We start from the raw sequence: 19,893 nt of genomic DNA, 5'->3' as shown, positions 1-19,893 counted from the left end.
TAATTCCAAATTGCTTTCCAAACAAAATCATCGTTCCATGTTTTTCATCCTTTTTTTAACTATAAATTTTTACTAGTGCACATTAACCGTGCCACTCTAAAATATATAGTAGCTTTAGTGTAGTCTTTCAATACGATGAAAATAAATGCTAAAATGAGTGATTAACTGAATAACTGTTTTAGATTGAAATTTACTTCCCACTAATTGACCACGAGGATATGTGATGTGTCCAACATCCTGTACCATGCAATGAAACTGTAGGTATTGTATGCACCCTTTAATTTTCCTTGGAATCACAAGTAATTCAATAAAAAAAAACATTTCTTTCTAAGTTGTATTGAGAAGCTTTTTATTGATTTGCGGTTTTCACAAAACAAAATGTATAACACATTTGCATGACGTTAGACAAAGCATTCTCGAGAAAAACTACATTCGAGTGTTGCCGTCATGGTGTAGACAATGGGTCCTCCGTTGGATTAATAAAATTCGCCTAAAGGTTTAATCATGATTTCATGTACTTGAACGTGAGGTGGTGTTCCCAGCGTGTACAGCACGGCAGCCGAAATATCTTCCGACTGTAGCAGATTGATATCTGCTGGCAAATTCATTCCATCCAAGATTTCCGTTTTCACTGCACCCGGGCTAATGCTCTGTTCCGCAAAGGTAGAAAAAAAAAAGAAAAACATATGTAATATAGCTTTACACCTACACCGGCATCTCTTATCACAGAGCTTACCGTCACTTTAATCTTCTTGCCAGCATCTCGCATCTCGTGACGCATCGTCTCCGTGATGGCCCTGACGGCGTGCTTCGATGCTGGATAGACATTCATGTTGGGGACACTTGGGACCCCGTGTCCCGCAATACTGCTAATGTGCACGATGTGGCCATCGACCGATCGCTTCACCATCGATTGATACGCCCGTTGGCTGCACAGCACCAACCCGGTAACGTTGGTGTCCAGCACTGCCTTAATGTCGCTTGTGTTGCCCACCTCTAGGAGGGGTTTCACTCGAAGAATTCCGGCATTATTGACCAGCACATCACAGCCACCAAACTGATCCTCCACCTGCTTGAAGACAGCGTCGATATCCGCTTCATTCGAAACATCACACTTGATCGCGTGCAGCCTTTTGGCCGCCTTTTCCGGTAGATCCTTTCGTAGTTCCTCGATTCGTTCGACACGACGTGCCAAACCGATGGTCACCATACCAGCCTTTGCTAGATCCTTCACGATCGCTGCACCGATACCGGAACTAGCACCGGTCACCACGGCGACACGCCCATTCCAGCGCTCCATAATCTCAAACTCAACAATAAAACGGGTTCCCAAAATTATATAATTCACACCAACGTTACACTTCACCGAGTGTAGCTTCACAACTGATCTCCGTATCGCTGAATCGATGCTTCAGTCTCCTCGCTTCTATATTTGACGATGACTTGCAGATTAGAATCCGCAAAACGGGTTGCGTTATTATTATCATATGGGGATGGTGGTGTATTAGAGGGAGGCTTGTTGTTGTTGTTGGACCAATCGAATTTGGAGGTCAGACATGGGCCAAACCGCGAGCGAGCGAATCAGCACGTTACTAGCAAGCTATTCTCTCTCGCCAGTAGAGTGTGCGCACCGCTCAAATTCAACCCCTTATCTGTGATGCGCAATGTGATCAATCACAGTCACGGTACGGAATGATAAGTGATGTTGAATACTCGGTCCCTCTGCCTTCGATTCATAGGCGAAATAGTCTATCACATTACACGACCGGAATGGATCATTTTTGCTGCATAATCATTTGTTGCATGTGCCTGTGAAAGCGTTGCTGAAATGTAGGAATATAGTAGAAGGCTGGTAATGTAATGACTGGTAATCGTTTACAGAATCGTCATTCGTTGTGATTAATTTACTCAAATTCAACAATCCATCGTACCCAACAAAACGGTTCTCTTGCTTGTTATGATCCTGAACTTTCGCAGAAAATAATGATTCAAGGGCAAATCATTGCAGAAGGTTCTTGGTGCCCTCTCGTAGCATTTTCGTGAAAGCATTGATGACGAAATAAGTCCAGGGTGACCATCAATTGATTAGCTACCTAAAAAGTCCATAAAACGTAAGAAATGGTACACCAGAATCAGAGTTCAACATTTTTAATACAATTGCATTGTATCCGATGAATACTAGCTTGGGGTGGTTTCGTAATGTGTTTTTAAATGATTTGATAATATCATCAATTCCATACTACACCATCGAATGGCCGCTTCACTGTTCAACATCGATAATATACTTTTAGGCGGATATCGATGCCTCATTCACAAGTGTTCGCACGGAATCTTCAAGCACGCCTTTGCCTTAGCGATCGTAACACCGATACAGGAGCTCATGGCTCTTAGCACACTTCCATTTCAATGTTTCATAGTTCAACAAATGTGTTGAGGAATATATTTACAAGAATTTGAAGTTACCGGAACGATCGTCGCTTTATCATTTTTTATATTCATAGAACCCTAAAAGTTTATTCTTTTCATTTTTAGCAGTATTCTAAACGCGTGAATCAGTAGCCTTTTATATTACCCATGTCACGGCCAATATTATCCAAACCTTTCACGGCATGATAAATTATTTTAAATACTTTAAAGAAATGCCTTAAAATTTTGTATTACTTCCAAGGAAGTTTGGAATTGAATTAATATTTGCTCAATAGCAGCAAAAGTCATCAACAGGATTTACTGGAGAACCTATATTGGATTGAAATCCAACGATACGCTTGGAATAATCTATTCGCGGTTCGTCTGACCATGACCTTACAAGCCAATACACGACCACCACACACCATAACTGGATCGTGTTAGCTTTCTGCATTTCGTTTCGCTAAGAAAACATACAGATCGATGCTCTTCGCAAACCAGCCTCAAACTTCCTTCTTCTCCCAGTCCCAGCGGGCCCGTCTGCGCGATACACTTGCGCCAGAATCACGCAAGCATGGCCACAACACTCATTCAAGGTCAGCAACCACCCCTCGGGAGGGACCGCGGTCTCGATCATTCTCTCTAATCAACATCACGGTTTTAAGCAGCGCGAATAGAAGCGATACATTTACACAGACACACCGGTGCGTGAAGCGTGAAATGTCACGGCACGCATACCCCCAAGCAGATGGTCTGTGACAGACTTGCTTACGCTATCTTATCAGCACAGCACCGGGTGCGTAGTTGAATTATGCTTTTACGGTCGATTGTTTCTGGATAACATCACGAACACCAGATAACCCGTTTCTACCCTCCCTTCTGCACAGGTAATAGAGGCCACGAAATTATGTAAGTCGTATTGACTGGGAGACATTTGTGGCCTTATAGGCCAAAGGTTGTATTAGAACAGAATGAAAATGAGTAACACGGTAATGATTGTTTAAATTCTCTCGCCGGCCGGCTTGATGATGATTTCGTGCACCTGTACTCGTGGCGGAGTGCCCAGCGTGTACAGTACGGCTTCGGAGATGTCGTGTGGATCGAGTAGCGGCATATCTGCCGGAAGGCCAACACCTTGCAGAATCTCTGTCCTCACGCCACCGGGGCTAATACTCTGTGGAACAAAATACACAACACATTAGACCTACGCTGCGCACATTCCCGGACACTAATGCTTACCGTCACTTTGATCTTCTTGCCAGCATCTCGCATCTCGTGGCGCATCGTCTCCGTGATGGCCTTGACGGCGTGCTTCGAGGCAGGGTAAACGTTCAGGTTCGGATGATTCGGTACCATGTGGCCCACGATGCTGCTGATGTGAATGATATGCCCATCAACCGACCGTTTCACCATCGATTGATATGCCCGTTGGCTGCACAGCACCAGTCCGGTCACGTTGGTGGCCAGAACAGACTTGATGTCGGCCGAGTTGTTCACATCCAGCAGCGGAACAGTCCGGACGATACCGGCATTGTTCACCAGCACATCACACCCACCAAATTGATCCTCCACCTGCTTGAACGCCGCATCGATGTCATCCTGATTGGACACATCGCACTTGATCGCGTGCAACCGCTTGGCCGCATCCTCCGGCACATCCTTCCGTAGCTGCTCGATGAGCTCGACGCGTCGTGCCAGACCGACTGCCACCATACCGGTTTTGGCTAGATCCTTTACGATCGCAGCACCAATACCGGAGCTAGCACCGGTCACTACAGCTACACGACTTATCCAACGCTCCATGATGATCGTAAAGCAGCACTACTGCTGGGATTCTTCGTCGGACGAGGAAGTCTAAAGAAAGCGTCACTTCACCACGGCGGTTGTTGAACGAATGAAACCGGGCGCGCGCGATGCGTGATGCGACCTTGGCTCGTGGGCACTATTTTTACTATGACTTGCACAATACCCACCGAACACCGAAGTGTGTATTGGGAATCGTTATTGGCCGCAAAGGGAGTAACCAAACGGTTCGCTAGAGGCGTCGGCGGCGGCAATGGTTTGTTCTGGATGGATCTGCTGTAGAGCGAATGAACTAAGGGGGCATCTTCACACGCACTTTGGAAACGTGTGCGCTCACAGTTCACTCGTTATCATCTAGAGACAGAATTGATAAGTTCCCGTCAATCGTAACTTCGCGAATGAAGCAATGAAGGTTGCCATCGTATTATTCTTCACAATAAGCATGAGTAGTTGCAAGAAGACTTATCGTCTACTGCCGTTGTATTATGACCTTCTTCCAAGGTTGCCACTAGAGAGATAGGGTCGGGTAGTATGCAACAGCACCCTCGTTTCAAGTGCATTTAGTTTAGCGTTACTGATACAGAAACCGCATGGTCTATTTGTATTTCAATGGTTAGTCAAAATTGAAATATTGTTCAATAGTCATTAGAGTGTAATCAACAAGTTTTAAGCAATATTAAAGAATCACACGATATCCTAATCGGTTTTAATTAAATTCAAAATATAAATAATGGACCAAGGAAAGGCCAGGCAGCAGACTATTATCAGAATGTTCATGGTTCTACTATACTGTCGCGTTTTCAATTAATTGTCGTGAGTAGCATCTCTGCACCCTTTATATCGTCAAACAAACAGAGGTAACTAAAGGTGTACCAGAAAAGGAAAAAAAATTGATGAGCTTTCCTTAAATTTCTATCTCAAAATTGAAGGAATCGGACGCCTTGAAAAGAAGTGAAAAAAATAGCATAGACCACCATATGAGAAGGAAAAAATGTCGAAATGATTAGTTAGTAAATGATCATGACCAATGCAAAGTAATGAATGTTCAAATAAGTGGATTTAGCTAAGTTTTGCGAAGATTCTTTATTTCCCCTTACACGGTAAAGACAGATTAAAAATTAGGTGCTCTTCGTGGCGGTTTACTAACGACAGTCGCTTATTCCTACCTATTTCACGCGTATTCGTTCTACCTTTTATCTCGTGCTTGCAAGCCGGCCGGGCACGCGAGTAAGCTACTTGCAGCTGCTGACAGGTTCAACCGATAACCGCCGTTATCAGTAACAGCTAGTCATTCATGAATCTGATCGGATCAACTGATAGCTACCTTTTCAATTTGCACCAAAACGTTCCTTCAAATTGATCTTATTATTTTGGGCAGCCCTTATATGCAATATGCAGCATACAATGACACATTTATTTTGTTCATTTACAAATACGATTTCTACATCATGTTTTGTAGTGTTATTCAACGATTTAGATTAGCATTAAAAACAGTTTTACAATTCACTGAAAAACTAACCAAAACATCTATAACTTCTAAAACATCTCTCCGATCGGTTTGATGATAAGTTCGTGCACCTGGACGTGCGGCGGTGTTCCTAAAACATATAGTACGGCTTCGGAAATGTCCTCCGAGTCGAGGAACGGCATGTTCAGGGGTATGTCGGCCATGTCTACAATTTCCGTTTTCACTCCTCCCGGGCTAATGCTCTGTGGAAAGTAAAAAAGCAATCAGTGCTACGACACAATCCCATCTCCACACACGAACAATCCTTACCGTAACTTTGATCTTCTTGCCAGCATTACGCATTTCGTGGCGCATCGTCTCCGTGATTGCCCTGACGGCGTGCTTCGTCCCTGGATAGATATTGAGTTTAGGGATATGCGGAACCGTATGACCAGCGATACTGCTAATGTGAATGATATGCCCATCAACCGATCGCTTCACCATCGATTGGTACGCCCGTTGGCTGCAGAGGACCAGTCCGGTCACATTGGTGTCCAGCACTGCCTTAATTTCGGCCGTATTACCAACCTCCAGCAAATCAGTTTTCTTCGTTATTCCAGCATTGTTAACCAGCACATCACATCCACCAAACCGTTCTTCGACCTGCTTGAAGACGGCATCGATATCCGCTTCATTCGAAATATCACACTTGATCGGATGTAGCCTCTTGGCCGCCGCTTCTGGTATTTCCTTTCGCAACTGCTCAACACGTTCAACACGCCGCGCCAAACCGATGGTCACCATGCCAGCCTTTGCTAGATCCTTTGCGATCGCTGCACCGATACCGGAACTAGCACCCGTCACAATGGCAACACGCCCATTCCAACGCTCCATCGTAGATCGAGAGTGTCTTCAACAAACGATTTTAGAGATAACTAAAACAGTACCACCGTTCGTGATGGTAGCAGCCAACCGATTGAATGGCTACCGGTACATTCGTATCTGCTTTTAAGCATACCTCCGACACTGCGACAATCATCACCGCCATGACTTGCATAAAGGACCACGCTTCTATGGTGGCGCAAAAGCGATTAGGTGAGCAGAGCATCAGTGCACTAGGGCGCGTCGTCGTTTGTTGTTAGATATGATAACCTGTGTTAAGGTGGTGTAGGTTGGCTGTTGAAAACGTGGGCAATTGTTAATATTTACCACCAGTTCTCAACACTCAACTCGACACTGGAGAACATTACGAGATGCGCGATCAGTGGACGCTGCGCAAATAAGGAAACCGCATGCTGGAAACGATGGGGAATGGGTAGTATGCATTAACACCCTCGTGACTAGTGCATTTCGTTAGAGACACTACTGCAGAAACCGAAGTTCCATTTGCATTTCAATTGCTTATCAAATCGAAATATTGTTCGATAGTCACTAGTGTGTGAGGTATTCAACTTTTTGTTCAATACTAAAGAAGCAGAAGATAGAATTTAGTTGTATTAGTAGTCCGAGTGGTTTTATTATGCTCCTGCACCTGTTACGGTATTTCCAAAGCATACAGCGTGGCTGTAGAAATATCTGTCCCATCGAGCATCATCACATCTGATAAAAGCAGTCAACATACTCCTTCCGTTGGTTGATAAGATCAACATTCTCCCAGAATTCTAATTTGAACTTTTACTCAAACATTTCAATGGTAAACGAACAACTGAAATAAAATCTGAATATTCCAATCGGTTTCGAATGTGTCTCAAAGCACAAACAATGGACCAAGGAAAGGGTTTGCCGGGGAACAGACAATTAAATGAAACGACACGACGCCAAGCTACTAGACTCTATGGACTATGTAATTAAATGGGATCCGCAAATGATAATATTTGCCCACAATCCTAAGCACTCGACGGCGTGAATCGGCCAGTTGGCGTTTCAAAGAAAGTAAATGCGCAAGTGAATTGTTACTTCTATCGCTATTATTTATCAAATCTATCGAATAAGTAACACTTAATTAAGTAACAAATTAGTATAGCTAACAAGTAAAAATCCCGAAATTGAAAGTCAGATACTAGTCATCAATAAAGCTGAGCTTATCAACAGATCGGCACTTTGCGCTGTACCAGTATCACATTCCTACAAAATAAGCATATTCTTCAAGGGCTGTTATTCGCATAATATCGTCTAGTACATACAACTAGATAGAACACATATATTGTATTCATTTAAAAACATTTGTTCTTCATAATTTTCTGTAGTATTGTTAAATGATTTAGCAATACTTATTTTATTTAAAATTTAGATAAACAATACAGTTTATGTATCGAAAACTACCAAACCAATAACTGTATCCCTTCTAAAACATCTCTCCAATCGGTTTGATGATGAGCTCATGCACCTGGACGTGCGCCGGCGTTCCTAGAACATATAGTACGGCTCCAGAAATGTCCTCCGAGTCGAGGAGTGGCATGTTCGGGGGTAAATCGGCTTCATTCAAAATCTCGGTTTTCACTCCTCCTGGGCTAATGCTCTGTGGAAAGTAAAAAAGCAATCAGTGCTACTTAAAGCCCCCTGTTCTACACATCAGCAATACTAACCGTCACTTTGATCTTCTTGCCAGCGTCACGCATCTCTTGGCGCATCGTTTCCGTGATGGCCTTGACGGCGTGCTTCGTGCCAGCATAGATATTGAGTTTAGGAAAATTCGGGACGATATGCCCAGCGACACTGCTAATGTGAATGATATGCCCATCAACCGATCGCTTTACCATCGATTGGTACGCCCGCTGGCTGCAGAGGACCAGTCCGGTCACGTTGGTGTCTAGCACTGCCTTAATTTCGGCCGAGTTACCAACCTCCAGCAAATCAGTTTTCTTCGCTATTCCAGCATTGTTAACCAACACATCACATCCACCAAACCGTTCTTCAACTTGCTTGAAGACGGCATCGATATCCGCTTCATTCGAAATATCACACTTGATCGGATGTAGCCTCTTGGCCGCCGCTTCTGGTATTTCCTTTCGCAATTGCTCAACACGTTCAACACGCCGCGCCAAACCGATGGTCACCATACCAGCCTTTGCTAGATCCTTTGCGATCGCTGCACCGATACCGGAACTAGCACCCGTCACAATGGCAACACGCCCATTCCAACGCTCCATCGTAGATCGAGAGTGTCTTCAACAAACGATTCTAATAAAACAGTATCACCGTTCGTGATGGTAGCAGCCAACCGATTGAATGGCTACCGGTACATTCGTATCTGCTTTTAAGCAAACGCCCGTGTCTGCGACACTCATTACGGCCGTGACTTGCATAAAGGACCACGCTTCTATGGTGGGGAAAAGGCGATTAGATGAGCAGAGCATTCCCGAGTACTGGGACGCGTTGTCTCTCGCTGTTCGATAGGATTGCAAGAGTAAAGGTGGTTAGGGTGGGCAGTTGAAAACGTGGGCAATTGTTAATATTTACCATCAGTTCTCTCTCAGCTCGACTCAACGCAGACGAACATCACGAGATGCTCAATGAGTGGACGCTATGAGCAAATAAGGAAACCAAGCATGCTGGAAACGATCTTCTCCTCAATTCATTCATCGGCGAGAGTCCAAAAAATCGTTCTTTCTAGAACGTCTGAGTACAGCATACTTCTAAAAACATTCCTTGGAGCATGAATTGCAGAATTTAGACTAATTCGGGATTATGTCTGGCGTCGGTGACGTTGAGTCAGCCAAAGATAAGAGTTAGTCAATCACGGCGGAGAGTGATGCAATTGGGAACCTTCCACTGTGGCACACAGTCTGGTTTAGCAGACAGTGGAATGTAATTCCATGGTCTCGTCGTTACACGTGGCTTATGTGCCATTTGATAAATACATTGAAAGCATAGACAGATTGATAGCTAGTTGATGAATGAGGTTACGATGCGTAATACTAAGCTGCAGCAATGAACGACAGAATTACGAAAGTCCAACAGATCGCATTTCATTTATTAACATTTCATAGTCCTGAATACTGAATTCAAAATTTACTCTCTTTTCCAAACGATAACTGACTAATACTCAATCCCACCGCTCATCATCTTCTGCGAGTGATTTTCCGATTTGCAATGCAGGCTCCTTCTTGCATTCCTCGTCCTTTGGCGCTTCGGGCCAATCCTGCTCATAGGATCCACCATCTCCCCCGAACTCATAGTCCACCTCATCCTCGTCGGAGGAATATTCGACCGCTAGCCGGAGCACATCGTCCACGATTTGATAGCGCCCATCAGCTAGGAGCAGCTCGCGCAGCTCCTCGATGCTGACCTCCTCCGTTACGATACACCCGTGTACGACGTCCAATGGAATATTTATTTGGTCACTTTCGGGATCCCAAAACTCATCGTTCGCGTATCGCAACCGGCGTATCTGATAGTCGGCCGCATCTCGCAGTCGCTGCTCGCGCGATCGTTCATCTGGTTGCGCCACGGGAAACAACCAACTGCCAACGATCCAATAGCTGTCTTCCTCCTCCTCACAGTTACCACTATCCCTACGATTTCGCCTTTCGTTGGGATCCTGTTCTTCCGGAATGTTAACCAGAGCTAAGTTGTCCCCGATATCGTCGTAGACTTCATCGTCGTAGTCATCGCCGACGTCGCCATCGTCATAATCATCACCATCGTACAGATCCATGTTGTAAGGTGCATACGCTCCCTGTACTGTTGGTTCGTCTTCGATATCGTCATGTGCGAGCAGATCGGCCGGTGGTGGAACCCCCGGTGATTGTGGACCCACCGAGCTACCACTGGCTTCTTTCGTCTCGGTGTCGTCCACTGGAGGACTCAATAGCACAACTTCTCCTATTTCCTCACAAAATGCCATATTTGTTGGCTTTGTCTCTGACTGTGCGGTGCTGGGTGCTTCTGGATGCGCCTCTTCCTTTATCGGTGGCTGCTGTTCCACGAAACCATCGAGTACATCCTGGCGCACAAACACCGCCAGCTGACTGACGTGTCCGATCGCTTCGGAACCGGCGGGAGGCGGACCAATGCCAAAGAATTTTACCCGATACGCCGGATAGCGCTCGCAGATATCGTTAGCCCATCGCTCAAACTGTGCCCGGGTCCATTCGAATTTGTGATCATCGTGGCGGAAGCCATTCGCCAGCAATCCATCGAACAGTACGTTATACTCGGAGTTCGGAGTGGAGAACAGGGCTACCTTCGGTTTAATATAGCCGAACACGTTCGCCGGCACCTGCTCCAGTACCGGTGCATGCAGATGCTCTATACTGTTTTGGTGGAAAGGGGATGTGAGATACAACACAGACATGATGGTTAATATGCGATAATATGCATTTCCGGTGGTTCGAATTCCTTCGATTCACTTACATTTCAATTCCAATTACGACGTCCGTGCCTTCGAGACAGCTGTGTGCTACGGATATATCACCGCGCCATACATCCACTTTGAACGGTTTGCTCCGAGGTACGACGTAGTCTGCAAGTAGCGGCTTCACCAGGTGCAGGCATTGATTCAGCAATCGTTCATCGATATCCACCTGACAAACAGAGTATCGAAAGTGGTGGGTATAGTACGATTTATAGTACTCTGTTCTAATTACCCTTCAAATTACCAACCCAAAAACGATCATTATTTTATTGCTCTACCAGAGAAAGCAAGCCAAACACTCGACCAACGTGTCTCACCATGATTCGTCTGTCTACGGCAAACTCGGTGCACAGTTGCAATACAATTTTCGGATACAAAACGTTGAGAATCCTTAAGCAAAAGAGCCGATGGTTTTGTGAATTAAAATTCATTTCCTCTATATTTCTTCAATTTCAAACTCCAGATCACCCTTCCACGAGGCACGAGGTGGAGAACTAGGGAAAGGGGGATAGTTGGGGTACGGCGTTTTGGATCGAAGCAGAAGATGATCAAGCAGAGTAGAGTTAAAAACGTCACAGAACCGAATTCTGCAGAGTATAGAGTGTACGAATAGGCTAAACAGGGGAGCATTTAAATAGGGGAACAGTCTCACATAATTGAGGACAAAAGGAAAGGGAAATCATCTATAGCTCCTACGTAGAAAGAACGTAGAAAAGAGACCGAGATGTCGCCGTTCACACGACACGATTCTTGGCGAGCATGTTCCAGAACGTGGAATTCTTCCGATGTACCATCGTGGTTAGCATAAGCTTAAGTCGATCGCTGATCTGATGCGTAGGATACCACATGCTTATCCGCTCGTAGATGGCGACCTGGCCAAAGCGCGAAAACCGCATCAAGCCCGCTATCGCTGCCTCCTGTATCATCGGATGGCGGTGCGCCAGCTGTACGATGGTGGTAAAGATTTGCATCATACCCGTCACGTCCTCGTGCGATGGTTGCGTTTTGAGGATGGACGATACGGCAAAAATACAGGCCACTATCCGCTCATCGAGCCCCACCACCATCGAGCTGCTGTTGGTTGCTTCCGCCCGCTCCGCGTTTCCTCCTGCCCGACAGCTTTGCTCAAACTGACGCATGTACTCGCTCAGTAGGGGATGCAGCCGATTCTGGATGATGTGCTTGCGGGCCCACTCGAACCCATTCCGCTTGGCGACTAGGATCAACGAGTAGGATACGTTGCGCAACCGATTGGCCCGCAGCTTGTCCATCAGGTTCACCAGCAGCTCCTCGTACGTCGGGCTACCCCGCTGGTAACCGTAGTGTGTGTTGAGCAGATTGAACAGATCCCGCTTCCGGTAGAAGGCCGCGGTAACACCCTTAGTTTTCGTCTCATCACCATACTTCATATTCATCAGCACCGTCCGGATGGTGTTGACGAGGGTATCACTGTTGTCGAAGTTGGCACTACCCATCCGTGGCAGCGTCAGCGGAAACGCTCGCAGCACCACATGTATCAGCGGGATGCACTTGAAGCCGAAATAGTACAGGCACTTGAAAATGTACAATCGAGCCGTATTGATCCTGCGTCGCTCCACCGGTCGACTGTCCTCGAGCGCGACGTACATATAGGTGAGCGCAAGTAGCCCGACCAATGGTACGGATTCACTTTTAAACGTGAACACGCGACGATTGAGATCCTGCAGGATGATACGATCGAGCGTCCGCAGTTCCCGGCCGATCCAACGGACCAGCAGAACCAGCTTTTGCTGTGTTCCCGGTAACGGTGGGGCTGGTGGGGTGAAGTTCATGTTCGTAATAATGTCTCCACGGGAGACGATTAGATCGAGTACCGATTGTGCGATCAGCGTAGCGTCTTGGCATCGCTCAAGCACCACCTTGCTTGTCTCCCGTACGGTATCTTCCGTCCACTCGGAGGAATCCATGTAGCGTTGTATCATCGCAGTGATCGCTTCCTTCGCGCTCTTGGCTTCGGGCTGCAACTCTCCCGCCATCCGTCGGATTATCTCGTGACGGGATTCGTTACTGTACTCTTCGATCGCACGGAATAGTGGTCCCGTCGTGGCGTGTTTACTACCCGCTTGTTTGCCCATCAATTGACTGGCTTCGTGCACGAGAGGTATACGAAGGGGAAGCGGTGGTTCGGTGTCAGCCGATGAGGTAGAGGGAATCGGTGGCGAAAGCGGCGACTCGAGAGGTACATCGAGAGTGATAGGAGAGTGAGGTACATCTAATGGCTCGGCATCGGGTGATGCTGGCGACAGGGTTTCTATGTGCAATATCTGTAACTTTTGGTCCGATGAGCATGGCTGTGGCGGTGGTGGTGGCGGTGACATCGGTGATTGAGGAACCACGGAGTCTTCCACAATACCTTCAGGAGAAACAACTATCGCTTGCTCTAATGTCTCAATAACTTTTCCCTGGATAGGCATCTCGGCGTCATCGACCGGGAGCGGATCCGGCGAGGCCGGACTCATGGTTTCATGTGTTTCTTCTCGAACAACCGGTGCCTCTGGAGGACTCTCGATCGTGACGTTCGTACCTGTGTCGCTTTCACTCGTTGCTTCTCTACTACTTTCCAAAGGTACATCGACTTCTAAGGATACATTTTCGATCATCTGATCGGTCTCTAAAGCTTCAAGTGCCTCATCCTCCTGCTCCTCCTCCTTTTCCGACTCATCCGAAGATTGATCGCGGATGGGCGAAAGTGGAGTCAAACCACACAGCGATGTAACACCGATTGGTGCCAGCTGGGCACGCATCAAAGAAAACTTGGCATCCCAATCGTCTTCTAGCAAAAACTCGGTCGATGTCGGTGACAAGCGCCCGCTAGACGTGCTAGACTCTAACCGAGGTCGCTTAAACGGATGGGACACGCCGGAGAGGGCTTCAGATGATCGACGAATGCGTAGCTTTTTGCGCATCCCGATCGGCAGCTCGGTAGGTGTCTTGAACTGATCCTTGACCAATTCGTTCGTTTCCTTCACCTTGATCGGTGAAACGAACGTTGCCGTTGATGTTGTGCTCCTGCTAGTCTGAGGAGAAGGAGGAGACCGAGGAGACCGAGGAGACGGTGGTGTCGATGGTCGGGGCGGTGTTTGATCCGCGGTGCTAGTTGAACTGGGAGTTGGCATTGATTCTTGTTCTTCCGTCACACAATCCGTTGCGATGTCCACTTGCTTAGCTGGGCCATCGTCTCCTTCCTCCATGAGTCGCAGTTCCTGCGCTATCCGATCATCATCCATTGCATCTTCCTCTACCGGTGAGGCTGTGGTGGTAGTAGTGGAAAGCAGCGTCACTAGTTCTGTTTCCGATTGTTTTGTGCCAGTTACCGCCTTCTCTTCGTTCACCGTTGTTATGCTTTGAGCTAATGGGAAGACAAAACGAGAAGCAAATGAGTCATTGTTCCGCTGTGTCGTGGTGGAATGGACACAGGACTTACCATCTTCCTCAACTCTTCTCACTTCGGGTTGCGGTAACGATACACTATCGTCAACCGACGTTTCTTTGGTGATGATTGTTGGAATGAACGTAGCTTCTACTTCCGCTTCTGGTATCGTCGCAAACGGAACGGCCGGTTCCGGAAGGACAGCAGAGGTCGCATCGACACTGCAAAGCTCTTCCGCACCGCTACTGTCACTGCTGCCTTCATCGTTCGACGTGACGCATCCGATGTTGACGGCGATAGGATTGGTAGCTACAAAGGAAGTCCTACTATCCTTTCGGTATCCAGTTTCGGTCGCCCTTCCAACTGCCGGATCCCGTACGTTCGAGAACATTGCACTCATCAGCATCGACTCACGGCGACCGTCCTCCTCTAGCATAGAGCGAATGATCGTCAGCTGCTCGTACAGCATGTTGTATCGCTGCATATCGAACCGACGTCCGGTCTCCATCATCGTGTAGATCGTTTCACCGAGCAACCGACAGAGTGTGGCCAGGTGCGGATGCGCGGCACGCTCGTCCGCATGTTCTTCCTTCTTAATGAAAGTACGCAACCCCTCCAGTGGTTCCGTCGGTGACGTTGCCCGGTAATCTATCCGTTTGCGAATGTTCTTCAACCCCGTCATCGTACCACAGGATACGAGCTGTCGCGAGGATCCCAGTGTCTCCGTTTGCGTTTCGATGGTGTTCCGAAGCGGGACAATTTCCTTGATCGGAGAGAGCAGTAATGGTGGCAGAGGGACGCATTCGCGCAATATCTCGTCCACCGATTTATGGGTCACCTCGGGGAAGTTCATACCGAAGTCGATCCGCTTGATGAAAGCCGAGGTACAGGTCGCACGCGTGATCGTCGTCATGGCGTGCATCGTGCTTTTGTCGCAAACCGTCTTCTTCTGCTCGGGAACGATCGGTACCGGCTCGAGATCGGCCACATCCGTTGCACAGTGATGAACGATCGGCCGAATCGGGTAAGGATCGGTGTTGATCGCCTTCTCCCGCATCCCCCCGTTCGTCGGTGCGGTTTGACACTCCTTATCGTGGCAATCTTTCCGGCCTAGCCTTTTCCTTTTCCGGTTCTTGAAGGCTAGCTGCTGTATCGATTCTCGCACATCATCCTGTATCGGCAGTCCTTGCTTTTCCGCATTCGTAAAATGCTCCACCAGATCCCGTGCCTTGGACATCAGCTCGGGGGGTGGCTGATTGGTGGTGTACGGCTGAGGCAAACACAGGCGTACCATGTCGCAGCATATCGCATGGTACCGGCGAGTGTTTTGCTCGATCCGGCGCTCCGAGTTTGTCTGCAGCTTCAACAGCTTATCTTCCGCCACGAGCCGGTCCGATTCGGCGTTCATCTTCTGTCGTTCCAGCTCTCGGAGCTGGCTGGCGTAGGACTCGATCTGGCCATCGTACCGGGCCACCTTCGCCGATTCCGTCTCGTACAGGGTTTTGATCTGCAGTGCCGATTCGCGCAGAGCCACGATCTTCTCCTTCAGCTTGTCATTCTCCTCGCGCTGCTGTTTGTTCTGGCGCACCAGCCGATCGGTGCTGGCGAGAGTGTTTGCGATGACATTCAGATCGAAATGATTCACGTTATCACTGCCGATGGCGCTAAAAATAAGTTCCTCTTCACTCATAATGAAAATAATTGCTTTTCTCTGGTCTGGCGGGCCAAACAAAGTTGGCTGAGGCGGGTTTTCCGGTTGCGTCGGTAGTATTTTCAGTAAATAACGATGCCGGCGTCTTATCCTCTTGGGCTTATCGATCGGGAGAGGAGGAGGGGGAGGACTCGCGACCGCGAATCCGGGAAAATCCAGAGAAACCGTAAAGCCACGCTATCTCGCTCACACCACCTGCTATATCGCTCACACCACCGCTCACACTTGGCCGTTCGCACGAGGCAAACTAGGCTGAACTGCTGGGGTTGGTGCCCTTCGGTACGCACTGCCGTCACTCGAAAAGGATAACGGGAAGCTAGGAACACGGCGGTATCGTCCCATATCGGTTAATTGATCCGAGAATAGAAACTTTTCACGTTTTGCCGAACCGCCATCCTTTTCTGGAAAAGCGCACGAGTTGTTTTCACGGTTGACAGATGACAGATTGACATGCCCTCCCTTCGGTAACACCCCAAACGCACGGTTGGAAAAAAAACCGACCGGATGAAATCGAGATTTTGCTTGGTTTGCAGAAATTTAATTCTGCTACCACATGAAGCCAAAAGGGACGACCGTATCCTCGTGGCAAAAGAATATTATGTGCTACGGATAGTCACAACTTAAAATTAACTATGCGTGTGGATTAGGTTTCATGTCTTCAGCTTGATAAAGGGAGTTAGTTTTATTGCTGTTCGACTAGGTAGCTAACTGAGGTTTAGATGGGAGGTTTAGATGGGTGAAATTTTTTACATTTGTTAAAGAGTGGCCGAAATATGGGTCTGCTTTCGTACCTCGAGAATCTGCTCAACCGCCGGCAGAGTTAACATCAGTCGGAAGAATTTCATTTCCGCACATCCAAACTCCACAATCTGCAAGTAAAAAGCGGAAGGTCAATCAGTGAATAATGAAATCCTCATTGTCCGATCAATTACCTTTTTCAAGGAATCCTTCCAGCATGGTAACTCCAGCAAACGCAAAACGGCCGAGTATCGCTGTTCGTAAACGGGTGGATCAAAGCGGATTTTCTGATCCTGATCGTAGTACACACTGGTGGCAAAATTCGTCTGTAGCACTATGTGTTCCATCTTTGGTAGGGGTTTTTAACAAACTAGCCTTCTCGAATCATGAAACTCAACCCAAAAATCCCACGATCGCCATCCAGAAATCCAGAAATCCAAAAATCGAGAATCGACACCGGTAAACAAAAAAGCGTTACACCCGCCGACAACGAAGCGTTATGCGTGACAATAACTGCCCAGTGAACAGTGAGAAGAATTCTCACTCTAGAATTGCTCTAGTCTCGCTCTAGTCTCCCGAACAAATTTCTTATGGTAAATAACCGACGAGACTAGAGCGAGACTATAGGGGCCCCAAGGAATGGAGACTAGAGCGATTCGGAGACGTGGACTGTGATTGTCTACAGCGTACACCAATCGTCGGCGCGGTTTCTTCCATCGATGCACAATGCTCGGGCACATGTCGGAGAGAAAGAAAACTTCAGAATATTAGATCACTTACGGGGCAACGTAATGTTGTTTTAACTTACCTTACGGACTGCAGTCAACACATACTTTATCGCAATAGCCGTGGCCACACGGGGCGAAAATTTGCGCGCAAATTTGCACATTAATGCCAAAATGTTTTCGCTTCGTGTGGCAGGGGTAAAAACCCGAAAATTTATGCCGAAATGTCAAACGTATTGTTTTCATCTGTGTTTTGGCCGCTGAAGTTGATTTCCGAATAAATTTTGCAGTTTTTAACGATTTTGTTGCTGTTGCTGTTATATTTATATTAAAAATGCAAAAACAATACGAAAAGAACCTACATTTTCGTAAATAAAGCGTTCGATAGCGTCAAGGGTTCAGCGAAAAAGTCCGCGGACGTATAAAAGTTTGACAGCGTGTAAGGGTTAAGCGAAACCGTTTTGGCATTAATTTTTTCGTTTGCGCTAGGGTTTTCGCCCCGTGTGGCCACGGCTAATCACTTTGTACCTATTCTTGTTAACTTTTCTAACACTTTGCTACACTTGCACTGCACCGTCAGCGGAACGCGTGCTTCCCTGGGAAAATTTCGACTGCCGCGATCCGGACTTTGCCGAATTTCGATCGAGGTTGCTCCGTCTCGTTTTTCTGTTCCCTTCTCTTTCGCGCTGTCGTTCGAATCGCCCTTCGACTCTTGCCCCCTTCTCACCCCTCGTAATTGAAACCCACAAGCTCGTGTTCGTTTTCGTTCCCCCTTCTTCTCTTTCCATTCCACCCTTCCCCCTCTGAGCCACGGCCCACAAGTTGGCGCGCGAAACCTCCTTCTCCTCTGGGTTTCTTCCGCTCTTTCCCCCGCTGCCTACGAACGGTTCCATAGTGAGCGTTGCATGTGCCCCTTCCTCGACCCCGTCGCAGGCAGCGGGGGTTTCGTTTTCAACCTCCTCAACCTTCCTCTCGCTGCGTCCCAGGCAGAGGGGTCTTCTCGCTGCACACTGGGTAGAGTTTACGCTCCGTCTGGCACGGCCTTTATGCGTGACAGAAACTGTCAGGTCGAGGTGACGTCCACGGTAAATCCGTCTCCCCGTCGAAACCGAGAAAAAATTTAGGAAAAAGAAACGGGAGTCGAGCGAGCCGCCTCAAAAGTTAATCAAAACCAAAGTCGACAGCACGCAAACCTTTCGCACGTCGTCCACTACTAGTTGCAAGTCTACTACGCTTAGCCACCCCGTATCAGTGCCGCAATCAGCAACATGTCGGAAGTGAAAACGTACTCGTTGGCGCAGGTGAAAGAGCACAACACGAACAAATCCTCCTGGATCGTCATCCACAACGATATTTACGACGTGACAGAGTTCCTGAACGAGGTAAACCAATTAATTGGAGGCCACGGGCATTCTCTCAGTGTTGCCAATCACTGCGGCCTGGAATTTGATTCGGGGATCGGGGTGCCACGCGGATGATGAAACCAACTCATCCGGCGCTCGCCGTAGAGAGAGGCAGGCAGGGAGGGAGGGAGCCTTAGATAAGCAAAATTAACTGCGGCTTTTTACGCCGTGTGCCGAGACCCGCTGTGGTATGGAAAGCAAATTGGAGAAATCACCAAAGATACCGATTGCGTAACGGAAAACAGATAACATTCGTAGGATAATTTTAATCGCTCGACCATCGCTTACCGCGGACCGGGTGGATTTGCATTTGCCAAACAGCGGATTTTTCGTCGGCGCATAACGTTAACTCCGAAGAACCCCATCACGTATGATCTTTAGATAGTAGACCGTCTTGAATGAGAGGAGTCTGCAAAGCGAAGACGAACCTTTGTTGACATTGGCAACCGTACGGCACGGCCGGAGCGACAACGAAAGCATATTTTTTGCATATCATCTAGCAATCGCGTCGCGTCCACCATGACCATATCCGTAAACCTGTGCAGCTGTGTTGGAGCTGCGTAGAGAAGCAAAAAGCTGCAACTCATGCTCCATGATCAAAGTTCAAGGCTACAAATGACGATGCCCACCCCCCCGGCCTGGTCACGTACCATAAATGGGAGATCTTTGAGCTACTACCCAGCCAGAGACCACCGATGAACGGTATTTGCTTTCACTAGCTCTAAATTCATGAGATCATTTATTACTTTTATGCTCGTTGTTGCAACGAGTTGTACGTCACACCATGTGTTTTTGGTTTTTGGTAAATATTTACAACTTGTGCCACGAGATGCTAGCCAGATGGTACAGCGTGCGATCTCTTTTTGAAGTTAAAAATATTCAATTATTGAGCTTG

General features: G+C 47.5%; 6 protein-coding genes across 10 annotated transcripts in view; 1 reads left to right on the top strand and 5 right to left on the bottom strand.

Moving 5' to 3' along the window:
* Positions 1-341: 341 nt before the first annotated feature.
* Positions 342-1,372, bottom strand: LOC125958361 (farnesol dehydrogenase-like). Its single transcript, XM_049691647.1, has 2 exons — positions 737-1,372; positions 342-650 (listed from the first exon to the last, which is right to left on the bottom strand). The coding sequence occupies exons 1-2, from the start codon at positions 1,298-1,300 to the stop codon at positions 477-479; spliced, it is 738 nt and encodes a 245-aa protein (XP_049547604.1). The 5' UTR covers positions 1,301-1,372; the 3' UTR covers positions 342-476.
* A 1,179-nt stretch (positions 1,373-2,551) lies between these two features.
* On the bottom strand, positions 2,552-4,434 carry LOC125958360 (farnesol dehydrogenase-like). Its single transcript, XM_049691645.1, has 2 exons — positions 3,646-4,434; positions 2,552-3,580 (listed from the first exon to the last, which is right to left on the bottom strand). Exons 1-2 carry the CDS (start codon positions 4,207-4,209, stop codon positions 3,407-3,409), a joined length of 738 nt encoding a protein of 245 aa, XP_049547602.1. The 5' UTR covers positions 4,210-4,434; the 3' UTR covers positions 2,552-3,406.
* Positions 4,435-5,565: 1,131 nt separating this feature from the next.
* Positions 5,566-8,902, bottom strand: LOC125958358 (farnesol dehydrogenase-like). 5 transcript variants are annotated; one of them, XM_049691643.1, is made up of 3 exons: positions 8,500-8,896; positions 5,987-6,244; positions 5,566-5,919 (listed from the first exon to the last, which is right to left on the bottom strand). In XM_049691643.1, exons 1-3 carry the CDS (start codon positions 8,803-8,805, stop codon positions 5,746-5,748), a joined length of 738 nt encoding a protein of 245 aa, XP_049547600.1. In that variant the 5' UTR covers positions 8,806-8,896; the 3' UTR covers positions 5,566-5,745. The 5 variants fall into 5 exon arrangements, with proteins under 5 accessions (XP_049547600.1, XP_049547599.1, XP_049547601.1 ...); XM_049691642.1 differs by having other exon boundaries at positions 5,987-6,319; positions 8,575-8,893; XM_049691644.1 differs by lacking the exon at positions 5,987-6,244 and having other exon boundaries at positions 8,242-8,902.
* Positions 8,903-9,605: 703 nt separating this feature from the next.
* LOC125958335 (uncharacterized) lies at positions 9,606-17,302 on the bottom strand. Its single transcript, XM_049691615.1, has 4 exons — positions 17,065-17,302; positions 16,924-17,001; positions 11,012-11,181; positions 9,606-10,911 (listed from the first exon to the last, which is right to left on the bottom strand). Exons 1-4 carry the CDS (start codon positions 17,215-17,217, stop codon positions 9,702-9,704), a joined length of 1,611 nt encoding a protein of 536 aa, XP_049547572.1. The 5' UTR covers positions 17,218-17,302; the 3' UTR covers positions 9,606-9,701.
* Positions 11,430-16,539, bottom strand: LOC125958329 (uncharacterized). The gene is made up of 2 exons (XM_049691608.1): positions 14,476-16,539; positions 11,430-14,400 (listed from the first exon to the last, which is right to left on the bottom strand). Exons 1-2 carry the CDS (start codon positions 16,109-16,111, stop codon positions 11,747-11,749), a joined length of 4,290 nt encoding a protein of 1,429 aa, XP_049547565.1. The 5' UTR covers positions 16,112-16,539; the 3' UTR covers positions 11,430-11,746.
* A 1,363-nt stretch (positions 17,303-18,665) lies between the features above and the next one.
* LOC125958364 (cytochrome b5) overlaps positions 18,666-19,893 on the top strand; it is a 3,446-nt gene continuing 2,218 nt past the window's right edge. The window contains exon 1 of the mRNA XM_049691650.1: positions 18,666-18,977. Coding sequence (XP_049547607.1) covers positions 18,864-18,977 — 114 coding nt within the window. The 5' untranslated portion in view covers positions 18,666-18,863. The remainder of the gene's footprint in view (positions 18,978-19,893) is intronic.

The sequence above is a fragment of the Anopheles darlingi genome, chromosome 3 (genome assembly GCF_943734745.1).
Source record: "Anopheles darlingi chromosome 3, idAnoDarlMG_H_01, whole genome shotgun sequence".
In the NCBI taxonomy this organism is placed as follows: Eukaryota; Metazoa; Arthropoda; class Insecta; order Diptera; family Culicidae; genus Anopheles; species Anopheles darlingi.
The sequence above is the reverse complement of the archived record's forward strand: the minus strand, read 5'-3'. Positions and strand labels throughout refer to the sequence as shown.

What these genes read in the sequence shown, in the direction of transcription:
- LOC125958361 (XM_049691647.1), bottom strand. Translation starts at nt 1,300, where the DNA reads ATGGAGCGCTGGAATGGGCGTGTCGCCGTGGTGACCGGTGCTAGTTCC. An exon ending in GCAAGAAGATTAAAGTGACG is followed by an intron (nt 651 to 736) that starts GTAAGCTCTGTG and finishes TTTGCGGAACAG; the next exon opens with AGCATTAGCCCGGGTGCAGT.
- LOC125958360 (XM_049691645.1), bottom strand. Translation starts at nt 4,209, where the DNA reads ATGGAGCGTTGGATAAGTCGTGTAGCTGTAGTGACCGGTGCTAGCTCC. An exon ending in GCAAGAAGATCAAAGTGACG is followed by an intron (nt 3,581 to 3,645) that starts GTAAGCATTAGT and finishes TTTGTTCCACAG; the next exon opens with AGTATTAGCCCCGGTGGCGT.
- LOC125958358 (XM_049691644.1), bottom strand. Translation starts at nt 8,805, where the DNA reads ATGGAGCGTTGGAATGGGCGTGTTGCCATTGTGACGGGTGCTAGTTCC. An exon ending in GCAAGAAGATCAAAGTGACG is followed by an intron (nt 5,920 to 8,241) that starts GTTAGTATTGCT and finishes TACTTTCCACAG; the next exon opens with AGCATTAGCCCGGGAGGAGT.
- LOC125958329 (XM_049691608.1), bottom strand. Translation starts at nt 16,111, where the DNA reads ATGAGTGAAGAGGAACTTATTTTTAGCGCCATCGGCAGTGATAACGTG. An exon ending in GAGAAGAGTTGAGGAAGATG is followed by an intron (nt 14,401 to 14,475) that starts GTAAGTCCTGTG and finishes TCTTCCCATTAG; the next exon opens with CTCAAAGCATAACAACGGTG.
- LOC125958335 (XM_049691615.1), bottom strand. Translation starts at nt 17,217, where the DNA reads ATGGAACACATAGTGCTACAGACGAATTTTGCCACCAGTGTGTACTAC. An exon ending in CGGTTGAGCAGATTCTCGAG is followed by an intron (nt 11,182 to 16,923) that starts GTACGAAAGCAG and finishes TCTGTTTGTCAG; the next exon opens with GTGGATATCGATGAACGATT. An exon ending in GTCGTAATTGGAATTGAAAT is followed by an intron (nt 10,912 to 11,011) that starts GTAAGTGAATCG and finishes CCACCAAAACAG; the next exon opens with TATAGAGCATCTGCATGCAC.